General features: G+C 40.2%; 1 protein-coding gene across 1 annotated transcript in view; it reads right to left on the reverse strand.

The window, feature by feature from the left end:
• Window positions 1-11622, reverse strand: part of LOC143122615 (transmembrane channel-like protein 2-A) — a 62664-nt gene extending 51042 nt beyond the window's left edge. Inside the window, exons 1-14 of the mRNA XM_076283398.1 lie at window positions 11586-11622; window positions 11179-11220; window positions 10477-10780; window positions 10221-10367; window positions 9408-9501; window positions 9234-9315; window positions 8744-8850; window positions 8555-8653; window positions 7737-7879; window positions 7467-7614; window positions 6797-6985; window positions 6375-6554; window positions 5073-5231; window positions 656-784 (exon numbers count right to left, since the gene is read on the reverse strand). Of these exons, the coding sequence (XP_076139513.1) occupies window positions 656-784; window positions 5073-5231; window positions 6375-6554; window positions 6797-6985; window positions 7467-7614; window positions 7737-7879; window positions 8555-8653; window positions 8744-8850; window positions 9234-9315; window positions 9408-9501; window positions 10221-10367; window positions 10477-10780; window positions 11179-11220; window positions 11586-11622 (1860 nt within the window). The remainder of the gene's footprint in view (window positions 1-655; window positions 785-5072; window positions 5232-6374; window positions 6555-6796; window positions 6986-7466; window positions 7615-7736; window positions 7880-8554; window positions 8654-8743; window positions 8851-9233; window positions 9316-9407; window positions 9502-10220; window positions 10368-10476; window positions 10781-11178; window positions 11221-11585) is intronic.
• Between the last annotated feature and the right edge of the window lie 822 nt (window positions 11623-12444).

The raw sequence follows: 12444 nt of genomic DNA on the forward strand, positions 1-12444 counted from the left end.
AGATAATCAGGAAAGTCTTATTTAAATAAACTCCTGGTGCACTTACAAACTTTCCAATGCCTCGTTATTGGACTAAAGGTCATAGTTGTACTACTGCAGAGGTTTCGTACCATTCAGGACATTATTAGTGGGGTAATAAAAAACGAGATAAAAGTTGGTTCCATCACGACTGCAGAACGTCATTAGTTTCTGACAGCGCTACTCGACCAGGGTTCGACCAAGGGAAAAAAGGTTCTGGGAGGGTGTTTGGCTCGGGGTCATGGTGCAAAGGACCCTAGGGTGAAATTACTCCGAACCATCGCTTTAAGTTAAGTGCACCCATGTCACTCATGATTTTGAAATGTGTTCCACAGTTTCCAAAGACGTACTTTACATAGAAATGTATTTGCTCATTAAAACAGTAAAATTATTTATGATGGGTGTTAGATTTGATTTAGGCTTGCTCCCAACCAAACAAAGAATGTCATTGACAAAACTAATTTATTATTCCCTTAAAGATTCTTCTGGTTGACATGACAAAGCATGTGTTATCTATAACCTTTGAAAATAGAAACATGCAGAGTACTTCAGTTCAGGGATTTTAACTGTGCTCCTCTATGGCCAAGGAAAATAATAGCTCTTCACAGAATCTGCTAAGAAAATGAAGAAGACTCACAAATCCTGCCTCCAGGTCCCAGCACCAGCAGTAGTTGAGAAACCTCACAAAGAAGGCCCGTAGGAAGTCACCTATGAGAATAGTCAGGTAGGTCACCTGGATGTCTGAAACAGTCAGCTTCACAAACTCCTGTGAATGACAGGAGAAGTACTTTAGATTAACAGGTAACAGGTAAAGAGGTACTTTAGATTGAAATAGGCTTCATATTATTAGCCTTTTATTATAAATCATTAAAATAATCATATTGGGGTGTTTACTACTGTCCATGCTACTTTTTTGTCCTTGTGAGGGCAGAGAGTATTGTAACTCAGTCCTTCTGTGTGTGTGTTCACACAGAATACCTAAGTACTGATTACATTTTCATACCAGGTAGAGGGTCACTATATCTCGATCCTCTAACACAGTGTTTCCCAAAGTGTGGGTCGTGGCCCACTGGTAGACCGTCAATGTGTTGCAGATGGGCTGTGAGAGGTAGCCTACATTCTTTTATTTTATTTATTTTACATTTTGTAATTACAGTGCATGCAAATGCACTGTATTGTTATTACCTTTCCTTCTTCCGACTTATTACAGTGCATGCAAATGCACTGTATTGTTATTCCACGGGCTTCTTCCGACTTATTTTTATTACAGTGCATGCAAATGCACTGTATTGTTATTCCTTAGACTTCTTCCGACATATTAGATAGATAGATAGATAGATACTTTATTGATCCCTAGGGGAAATTCAAGGTCTCAGCAGCATACATACAACACAAACACATTATTTAACATCAGAAAGAGTAATTAAAGTATATAATATAAAAACACAACTAAGCAATAAGGACAGTAGAAGATAAAGAATATGCTAAATATACTAAAATACAAATTATACTAACTAACACTTAATACAATATATAAAAATATACTAAAATACAAATGACAAAAATACAAATTATACTAACTAACACTTAATCTAAGTCATTCTAAAAACAGTATCCACATAGTGGTGATTAATCAATCAGGCGCTTGCAATGACTGAGGCAGGGACTGAGCCTGTGATTCTCTGTGCATAGTAAGATATGGTAAGGTGCTCTAAGGTGCTCTGTGCGAATGAGTGTCATGGTGGTAGTGCAATGGTGATAGTGGTAGTGGTCATGGTGAACAATGCAGAAGTAAAGTAAAGTCTATATATCTATATATTTAACTATTTAAGAAAATTTATAAGTGTGGCCACAGTTCGGCTGTGGCATGGAGGGGGGGGGGGGTTCTGCATATGTGCTAATATAGCATGCAAACAGTGAGGCATAAAGACAGTGGTACAAGTGGCTAGTGGACAAACAGTACCAAACATGGAGGGGGTGAAGAGGCAGACAGACTATGCAGAGAAGTCTATCTCTCCTCTTCCCTTAAGTGAGGCATTAAACAGTTCAATGGCCCTGGGGACAAATGACTTTCTCAGTCTGTCCGTTGTGCAAAGCAGTGAGCGAAGTCTCTTCTGGCTCTTCTGCTTAACAATGGTGCTGTGGAGTGGGTGACACTCATTGTCCAAGATGTTTATCAGTTTGTTCAGGGTCCTTTTGTCAGATAGTGAAGTGATGCATTCCAGTTCAGCTCCCACTACAGAGCCAGCTTTCCTTACCAGCTTGTCAATTCGCCCCGCGTCCTTCTTCCTTGTGCTTCCTCCCCAACACACTACTGCATAGAAGAGGACACTGGCAACAACAGACTGGTAGAACATCCTGAGGAGCTAACTGCACACATTGAAGGACCGCAGCCTCCTCAGGAAGTACAGCCTGCTCTGCCCTTTCTTGTAGAGTGCATCAGTGTTGGCTGACCAGTCCAGTTTATTGTCCAGGTGGAGACCCAGATATTTGTAGGTGCTAACCACCTCCACATTGACCCCATCAATGTGGACTGGTAGCAGAGTGGGCTTAGACCTGCGGAAATCCACCACCATCTCCTTTGTCTTTGAAGTGTTAAGTTGAAGATGATTGAGTTTGCACCATTGCACAAAGTCCTCCACCAGGCTCCTGTACTCCTCCTCCTGCCCGTTCCTGATACACCCCACAATTGCAGTATCATCAGAAAACTTCTGATCGACTTATTACAGTGCATGCAAATGCACTGTATTGTTATTCCTTAGACTTCTTCCGACTTATTTTTATTATTATTCTTCCAGGCCCTAATTTGACTCGAACCGCTTATCGTAGAAACCTGGTTCAAACTTTGACACGTAGCTCTTGAACCAAATTTTCGTTCTATGACTTTTCATATTTCCACTTAAGTACCCTAGCAACAACCTAGCAACCACCTTAAGAACCCTAGCAACAACCTAGCAACCACTTTTATAGCATAGCAACCACTATAATTACCTTAGCAACAGCCTAGCAACCACCTTAACTACAGGCTTGTGCAAAATTCCAGAATTTAATTGAAACTGGCTCTTGAATTCCAATTAAATTCTTGAATTTCACTTGCATTTCAATTGAGGTAGCAAACAGGAAGCAGAATTGCAATTCAAATTGTGCACAACCCTGCTTAACTACCCTAGCAACAACCTAGCAACCACTTGTATAGCATAGCTACCACTATAATTACCCTAGCATCAGTTTAGCAACCACTTTTTTGCATAGCAACCACTATAATTGCCCTAGCAACCAACCCAGCAACAACTTTGCATGCACTGTATTTCCTTCAGGAAATGCTTTTCTAGTTATTATTATTCTTCCAGGCCCTAATTTGACTGGTTCAAACATTGACACGTAGCTCTTGAACCAAATTTTCGTTCTATGACTTTTCATATTTCTACGACTTTTACTTTTTGAGATATTAAAAAAAAACTAAACTTTAAAATTCTCCATAGATTTAACATGGCTTTATGACATCATAATAGGCTATTAAGGAATTAGAATGCAATCAACTGCACCAGTGCTCTCTCACTGACTACCTGCAGCAACTTCAATGAAACCTCTTCTGTGTCTCTCTACATTCAACTGGATAGCTCACTTCTCATCCCCACTTTCTTTCACTTCCTTTTCTTCACTTTCTCTCACTTTCTCTATCCCTCTCTCCATTTCTCCTCATTTCAATAACTTTTAACTATATTTACTTTTTTTTACTATTTACACCTTTTATAGCATAGCAACCATTATAATTAGCCTAGCAACAACCTAGCAACCACTTTTATAGCATAGCAACCACTATAATTACCCTAGCAACAGCTTAGCAACCACCTTAAGTACCCTAGCAACCACCTAGCAACCACAACAGAGGCGTGTAGAAATACACGGTTTGCACCCACCGAGAGCTTAAAGTCTCACCTTTTAATCGAGCCATTGTATGTGTTCGTAGCTATAACACAGAATATGCTGTGGCTGTACAAAAATCATCAACAATGGTCTAGATTGCTGGCACTCTAGGACAAAGCTCCCGAAAACAGCTTGGCATTCAATGAGTTAAGTACCCTAGCAACAACCTAGCAACCACTTTTATAGCATAGCAACCACTATAATTACCCTAGCAACCAACCTAGCAACAACTTTGCATGCACTGTATTTCCTTCAGGAAATGCTTTTCTAGTTAAGGTTGAAATATTGAAAAAGTTAATGATTAAAGGGATACCAGGCAAGCCTGATGCTTTTTCTCTATGAAGCTCCCTCTACCGTCTGTACGTGTTGATACGTGTGTGAGCCCTCGTTCGGTCTGAAACACGAAAACGTTGCCTGGTGTCCCTTTAAATGGCTCCAATTAAAAAGTACCTAGTAATAAAAGTAAATTAAATATGCTTATTCTTCAAACTGACGCTCATTTGATGTTGATCTGAAACTGATGGGGTTGTCGGAATATGGGTAACGCTACACTGAAGTGTCTTATAATGGAGTGGTAGTTGTAATGGGCTTAGTTTATTGCATCACGATGCATGTGTAATTATTCAAATTCCATTAAATAAATGATGAGGAAATACTTTATATCAGTCTCATCTCAGAGTTTTAGGAATTAAATCTTATAGTCAGATGAGTAGTCTTACATTTGGGAACCTCTGCTGAGTTGGATCTTAACCAAATATAAGGGTAAGGGTGTGCCTTTAACTGATTGTTAACGTTTCCTATTCAGTGGCAGTGAGGTGAACCTTTTAAACCATTCAGTGCTAATTGTAACCATATTCTTCTCTGTGTTGTATTTGCCTTTTTATTCTCATTGGGACTGTGCAAGTGCACATCCAGTGTGTGACACTGTTGCAGACAAACAAGATATCTTTCTTTTGTCTTTACTGTTAAGTGGAAATGTAAGCCCATTTTTAAACCATCTCACCTTTCAGTGCTTTCAAGGTAATGGACTTGGTGTGGTATGAGAATATAACTGATGTTATTCTAATGGACAGAAACAGTAACATAATAGATAGCATGTCAGAGGCCAACTCAATGGTTAGAATTACAAGTCCAACGCTAGTCTCCCAACACGGTCCGCGGATGGCATCAGCAGGGTTGATGGGCGGAGCAGTGGCCTCAGAGTCGTTGTTGTACATGGAGAAGTTGGCTAGGTACTCCTTCAGGAACCAAACTGAGTTATTCTTAATGTCTACTTCCTCCTCAAGCTGCAAGACAAAAGACATTTAAAGGAGAATTCCGGTGTGATTTTGACCTAAAGTGTTTTGAAACATGATACCGAGTGTGAACGTATGTCTCATAGCCCATCTCGGCTTGTCCCCTGCACTCCGAAATCTGGCGCTAGTTAGCCGATGCTACCAACAAGGCGGTCAATGGTGGTGCCTCGGCATCGGCATAGCCATGCAAATAAATCACTGTTTTACACCATTTACGAGGCTCAATGTATCTCCACACTTCATTGGTAGACTTCCGAGGGCCCTGACATTTAAAACGAGACATTGAGAACTTTGAAAAAGCACTGGTAGTTTACTTACAAGACGATTTATACAGACAGTATCTTCTCGAAGTTTAGCGTTTGCAGCCATCTTGAATTTAGTCACGATAAGTCGAGCGACGAGTAAGAATGAACAGGTATGATAAGGGATCAGATTCCAAAAATAATTCCGTGGAAATGCATGGATTCCAGTTGCTGCTACTGGAAGAAACTGTAATCCATGCATTTCCACAGAATTATTTTTGGAATCTGATCCCTTATCATACCTGTTCATTCTTACTCGTCGCTCGACTTATCGTGGCCGAGGCACCACCATTGACCGCCTTGTTGGTAGCATCGGCTAACTAGCGCCAGATTTCGGAGTGCAGGGGACAAGCCGAGATGGGCTATGAGACATACGTTCACACTCGGTATCATGTTTCAAAACACTTTAGGTCAAAATCACACCGGAATTCTCCTTTAACTAGAATAGAATAGAATAGAATAGAATAGAATAGTCGTCATTACCACATCTACTAAAGTCACTGGGAATTGTTGTAGTGAGACAGCATATACAATGAAACAGTGTGATAATGAAAAAAATAAATAACTGTATAACATTATGCAACATCATAGCATGGTGTCAACTACAATACAGCAAGACCAGTCTTGTCAATATTCTTGCTCATTAAAAATGAATGAGTCTCAATATCAGGCTAAACTGTCATGGCTGTCCCATCACTCATGGTAATGGGGCATTCTCTGTGCTCTTGTTTTTAGAAATGCACGTGACCAAGGTACACATTCAGCACTTCTGTTTCACAGACACACATGGATGTACACATACAGTACACACATGCACGTGACCGTGGCTTACCTTGTTGTTGACCTCGTCAAACAGAGCAAAGAGGAAGGTGTAGAGGTTGCCTAGGAAGAGGGCAAATACGCGACCGAGTTGATATTTGAGGGCAATACGGGGATGGTTATCCTCTAGCTCAGCAATGGTTTCAAACAATGGAGGGCACACCAGGCCCAGTAAAGACATGATGATCTCAACCTGTTACGACAGGAGAACAGAGGAGAGTCATAAGGATGAGCTATTCCATTCACATTCATTCAACATCATTTGACCAATTTCATATACTTTAAGAGTGCCACCAGTAGATGAAACCTATTTATATATATATATTTAGGTAGCTGTTGCAGTGGTCAATGTAGTGGTCCAAATAAAGGAGAATCCTTGCTTATTTTAGATCACGTGTTCTCATGTTTAGATCATAATTGTTTTATCCACAGTACCTCATTTTTCTCGTACCACCCAATGTCATCCCTGTTGGCAAACTCCTGTGACCGCGAGACCGCAAAGAAGATGAGGTAGCCGCTGCCTCCCAGGGTGCAGGTGATCATGAAGTTCGCCAGCACCCGCAGGAACCTCCGCAGGTGGATGTTCTCATCTTTCTGGTTCTCTTGCTCGTCCACGATGGACTCCTGCAAGAGTTCACAAATGACAGCGACATCATAGCCTATCCTTATATGAAAACCAGAACAAAAATCATAGTCCTGCAATTTTCACATGAGGTTGTTCCTGTGGGATACTTTGTAAAAGGAAGGATTATAACAAAATATTACATGTTGTGAATAAAATGATGAAGTAAAAAAGGTCATTTGCCAATTCAGCTGTAGTTTTATCCATCATCACTGATACTGACAGATGTCTTTAGTATATGTGTCTGAATAATAATTTACTTTTATTAATTTACTCCAAGTGATTTACATATGTCAATTATATTACAAGGGCCATTGTCCCCAGAGCAACTCAGGGTTACTGTAAGTGCCCTGCTCAAGGACACAACAGTGGAAGCCGGGAATTGAACCCACATCTTTTCAGGCTACTTTATGCTAGCCCAGCTCCTTAGCCACTACACTACCACTGTCTCTATTAATACAGTGTGAGTGTGTGTGTTGTTGCCTTGAAGCTTGTGGTGACTGAGGCGTATTTGTTATCCGCTGTCTCAGGATTTCCGATAAGGTAATCCCAGCTGGTGAACATCTTCCAGGAGAAAGTGAACTCATTATCTGCATCATCCCCACCGCCGACATCCTGATTTTTAGCCATTCTGACATGGAACAACATGACAACATACATGTTTTTCTTTTCAATTCATATCCACTTTAACTGTACATTACAGGAAAATGCAATATCTTCAACAGTCTGTACTGGTGCTATAGGTGGACTCACGTTCTAATGATAACCATGAGGCTGTAGCCAAAGCTCCCAATCCCTACCAATAGATAAGAGAGTGGCAGTCGGAATTTCAGAGGCCCAACGGTCCTCTGGTCATTGTAGTACCCATAGAAAAGCACTGAGTATTTGCAGTAACCCTACAATACATGTATATATAGAGATGTAAAATGATTTGTAGTTTAACCCAGTGTTTTTCAACCTTTTTTGTGCCACGGCACATTTTTGACACTTAAAATGTCCCACGGCACACTAACATCCTGTGTGAAGAAAAAATAAACATACCATAGCCTAGAATTTCAAATAATACACAGATATGGCCTTATTATGGCTTCTATGCAAGACCTGCTCAATAAAACAAGCGCCCTCTGTTTCATTTGTAGGTGACTATCTAATTTAATTGTTGTTATGAACTGGATATGTGATTCTGTGAATAGTGGATATGGGGCCCCCGTTGTACAATGCCTGTATACCACAAATAGTGCAATCATACAATCAATGAGAGCACGTGGTTATAAATTCTTTGATGCAACAGTTGCTTTTCTGGACCAGTGAGTGACATTTGGGTAATTTTCTGCGGCACACCTGATGATCTCACGGCACACTAGTGTGCCCCGGCACAGTGGTTGAAAAACACTGGTTTAACCAACACTTTTTGTTAATATATAGAACAGATATATCACAAAAATGTACAGGGGAATGTTGACATTTGTCTGGGCTTTATGATATATTAGTGAAGTTGCTAATACATATAAATTGCATTTATTGAATATACAAGAATGGTTAGATGGAGTATTCTGTATTAGCTAACTCACATTGAAGTCCATAAGAACAGAGTAATCCATAGCCGTAGGCTGTTCAGCTCTAGGTACTGTTTTCCGAGGTATAGATCCATATGGTAGCCCCATTAGAACCTGTCATCACATTACCTATTAGAAATGTTAATGTATGCATTCATACTACACTACACACAGCAACAATGTGACCTCTGAGTGACCGCTGACCTCGGGGATGACCACAAGCCCAAACGTTAGGCTGAAGAGCACCAGGTTCAGACCGTACATCCACCGCAAGAACATGAAGTAGGAAGCCACCGATGACCCAAAGTGACCTGGAGACCCAGTCACAAATACATAGGATTAAAGTGCCTCCAAGCCAATTTCAACAAATTTACCTCAGTAAATTAGCTAAATGTTTTATGCCGAGGTAAATATTTTATGTAGACGCATTGAACAAAGATGTACATTTGTTAAGGGCGCTAACATTGTTGATGTACCACAGTTCTCCACATGATGGCAGTATCTTTTGTGACTGTGTTTTTCCGTCATATTTTCTCCCTCAAATAAGTTCCATCAATTATCTTCTTTTCAAATAAGTGAATCAGTTCTCCTACATGAGAGGGATATTGAGTCTAATTCTATGACACACTCTCTGTGCCATTTTAGTCACAATAACATGACAAATAGTGCACAATAAGTTTAGGGAAACAATTACATTCCACTTCTTTGATCTTCCTATCCCAGGGTATGCAGGATGTCCTGAAATTTTCAAAATCTTTCTGAAACTTCATCCATTTCTGTAAACCAATAAGGTATAAGGAAATTACCAACTAAATCTGTCAGTTCTCACAATACAAAAAATCACTATTGACAAGACACATGTTGTTACCTTCTTCATCATCATTTTGTAGGCAAACCATGCCCTTCCTTTGCCCTTCCCCCCCAGAGCACCTTCAAATTTGTCCACAAACTCCTGGGACTCTCTGGAAATACACAATTAAAATCATAATATTTAGTGCAGTTATATCACTTTAGGTTTTAATGCTGGAGAATGATGACATCTAGTCTATGCCAAGGTTTGTATGTAAAGCTATTTGCCATTATGCATTTGACTTTTTTTTTAAACTTTATTTCATTCTTTCTTGCATACCCAGCGCCTGTCTTATTTCCTCTGCTTTTGTCAGCATATCTTCTAAGAATAGAATTTGACTTTCTGAGAATTCTTTCTCATTTCTAGATATTGTCTATCCTCTTCTTGTTCTTTCATTGTTCTTTCTGTCCATCTGCCTTCACACCTACAATTTCCCTTCCTTCCTCTATGATGTGCCAGTTTACCTGATGTTCTGAAATGTGACTCTTCTTTGAAGTTTCTACTTCATCAAAGGTTTCCGCTGATAACTGCTTTCTCACAAGTGGTTGGCATCATTCTATTCAGAGCATATAATCTGATATTTCCCACATACCAAGGTACGTTATTGACTGAAAACTGTTTAAATTCATTTGCAACCAGAACCAACCAACCACTTTATGTTTGAAATAATGTTAATCATCTTTAACAAACTAGTTGCTTGCAAATATTTGAACGCAGTCTTCAAACAGAGAATGAATAATAACCTAATGACACCACCACCTAAACCTGTATGTCTTCACAACACCACTGATTTTGTCATGGATTCCGCTTTTTATCACCATGGTGCATTACTTGAGAACTGTCAGGCGGCGTTTCATACGCCATGGCTTGGTTCTGATGATGGCAATGAGCTTCTTCTTCTCCTCCACCTCCTCTGTGAGTCGGGCCAACTCTCCTTCGGACATGGACTCCTCATCAGAATCGGTCTTGGAGTCCGAGCTTTTATGAGAAAAGGGAGGGACAAGGTCAATACATTTACATTTCTCTTTTCACCACACATTTCATGAATACCCTGTTAACAATTCACCCCAGTTAGATGGTGTTGTACCTGCTTCCTTTGCCTTTCTTCTTCTTTTTATCGTCTTTTCCTTTCCCTTTGCCCTTCTGCTCCTCCTTCCCTTTTTTCCCTCCCCCCTTCTTGTTCCTCCCTCTGCCCCCTGCCTTAGACTCCCCTTCGCTTTCGTCCTCAGTGTCCTTGGCCTTCTTTCCCGCCTTCCTCCTGGCCGCTCGTTTGTTCCGAGGAGCTTCGTCTTCTTTGTCTTCATCATCCTCTGCATCTTCGCTCTCCATCTTCTTGCCCCTTCTGCCTGCGGCTTGCCTTCCTCTACTATTGGCCTCGGGTTTGGTGTCCTCTGCATGCATAAAAATGGACATTCACCAACCAAACCTATAATCTCAACAAACTCAACAAAACTATTGCAAAATCATCAAGAAACAACCTCTTATACTGAATCAGAGGAGAGTCAAAGAAACATCCTCAGTAAACTCATTCCAGAAACACATTCTGTAGGTGATCATTCACCAACTAAACTTAAACTTTACTGCTTAAACTTGTGCCACAGGTAATCATGAGGCAACCACCCGTATCAGATGACAGTCACTGAGACATACTCACTTTAGAAACAGGTTCTCACACACACAGACATAGCAGGTCATAAACACAATGCTCATCGTGTTCACCAATCCATCTGTTCACAAACACAAGCACAATAACAAAGCACAAAGATCATCTCCAATCATCTGAACTCACCCTCACTCCCGGTTCCCACTTTGCCGTCAATATCTATTCCCACTGCAGTCAGGTTAGCGGAACACAGAACATACCAGTGCATGGTCAGCTTGAAACAAGTCATAGGCTAACTAAATTTAATGCAACATTGTGTACAATAACAAGTCATTTAGAATGGTCAATTACAATAATTACAATTTATATAAAAAAAAATGAAATAATAACAATCAGTAACAAATAATCTATTAGGCTATCTGTTATTTCTGACACTTCCATGACAATAATGACTACACATTTTCATACTCAAATAGTCATAGTCAAATCAGACAAAAAGTTAAAATGTAAAATATCTCAATTAAATGTTTGATTTTCACCTCAACAGTAACTCATTTCAGCTCAGGTTACACATCATATGATGCTTCACTCACCATCCTCCAATTTCCTTGCGGTTTCTTTTCGCGGCATTCTGTGTCGTTTCTCTACAGATGATCTGTTCTGGAATTTCGGTGAGGCACCTCAGGGCTCAGTTCTGCCATCATGTTACCGACTCCCAGTCGCTATGACGACGCTTAATGACCTTACACACAAAAGAGTGTGCAAAACTTGCAGAGAGCGAGCATGTTGTTAGCCTACTTAATGAAAAATCCAAAATAAAAAAAACGTATTTTCTGAAGAGCAACTAATTTAGAACTTGAAGGCATCTGAAATATACCACCAATAAGTGAAAGGTATTTTCCTTTAGCTTAAAAGGGCCTGATATCAGGGAGATGACCTGGCATGATAGACAAGACTTATTGGCAACACCATGGTGAGTGACTCCACACCGAGACCTTGAAGACGGTTATACGGTCCACCCGATCTTTTAAACCTGCAGACCCACTCTCACTCGTCTGGTCACACTATCCCAAAAACCACAGCTGTCACAAGAAGAAACTACTTAAAGATTTAATGAAGGCTTGGGTTTCCAAATAGAGACTGTTAACCACAATCAAGCACACAGTGCTCAAAGGTGTTAAGTTTCAGCACATGTTAGTCTCATGACATGGGACTTGTAAAAATATGTAAACTTACAGATCAATGTGGACCATGTTGAAGCCAATTCAGCACATTTTACAAACAGAAGACTTAAAGGTTGTATCAGCGATGGCGGGGTAACAATGTAAATGTACAGACTAACGCTGAACAAAAAACTGAATAATTCAACACTCCTCGTCATATCACTACACTGCCCATGCCAGTTCCCCTAGTTTAGGACAGAATGCCTAAGCTATTAGCCAATCAGAGAAG

This window comes from Alosa pseudoharengus, unplaced genomic scaffold, assembly GCF_046254945.1.
Source record: "Alosa pseudoharengus isolate Yale_2024_CS ecotype anadromous, Long Island Sound unplaced genomic scaffold, YU_APseudo_1.1 YU_APseudo_1.1_scf_14, whole genome shotgun sequence".
NCBI lineage: Eukaryota > Metazoa > Chordata > Actinopteri > Clupeiformes > Clupeidae > Alosa > Alosa pseudoharengus.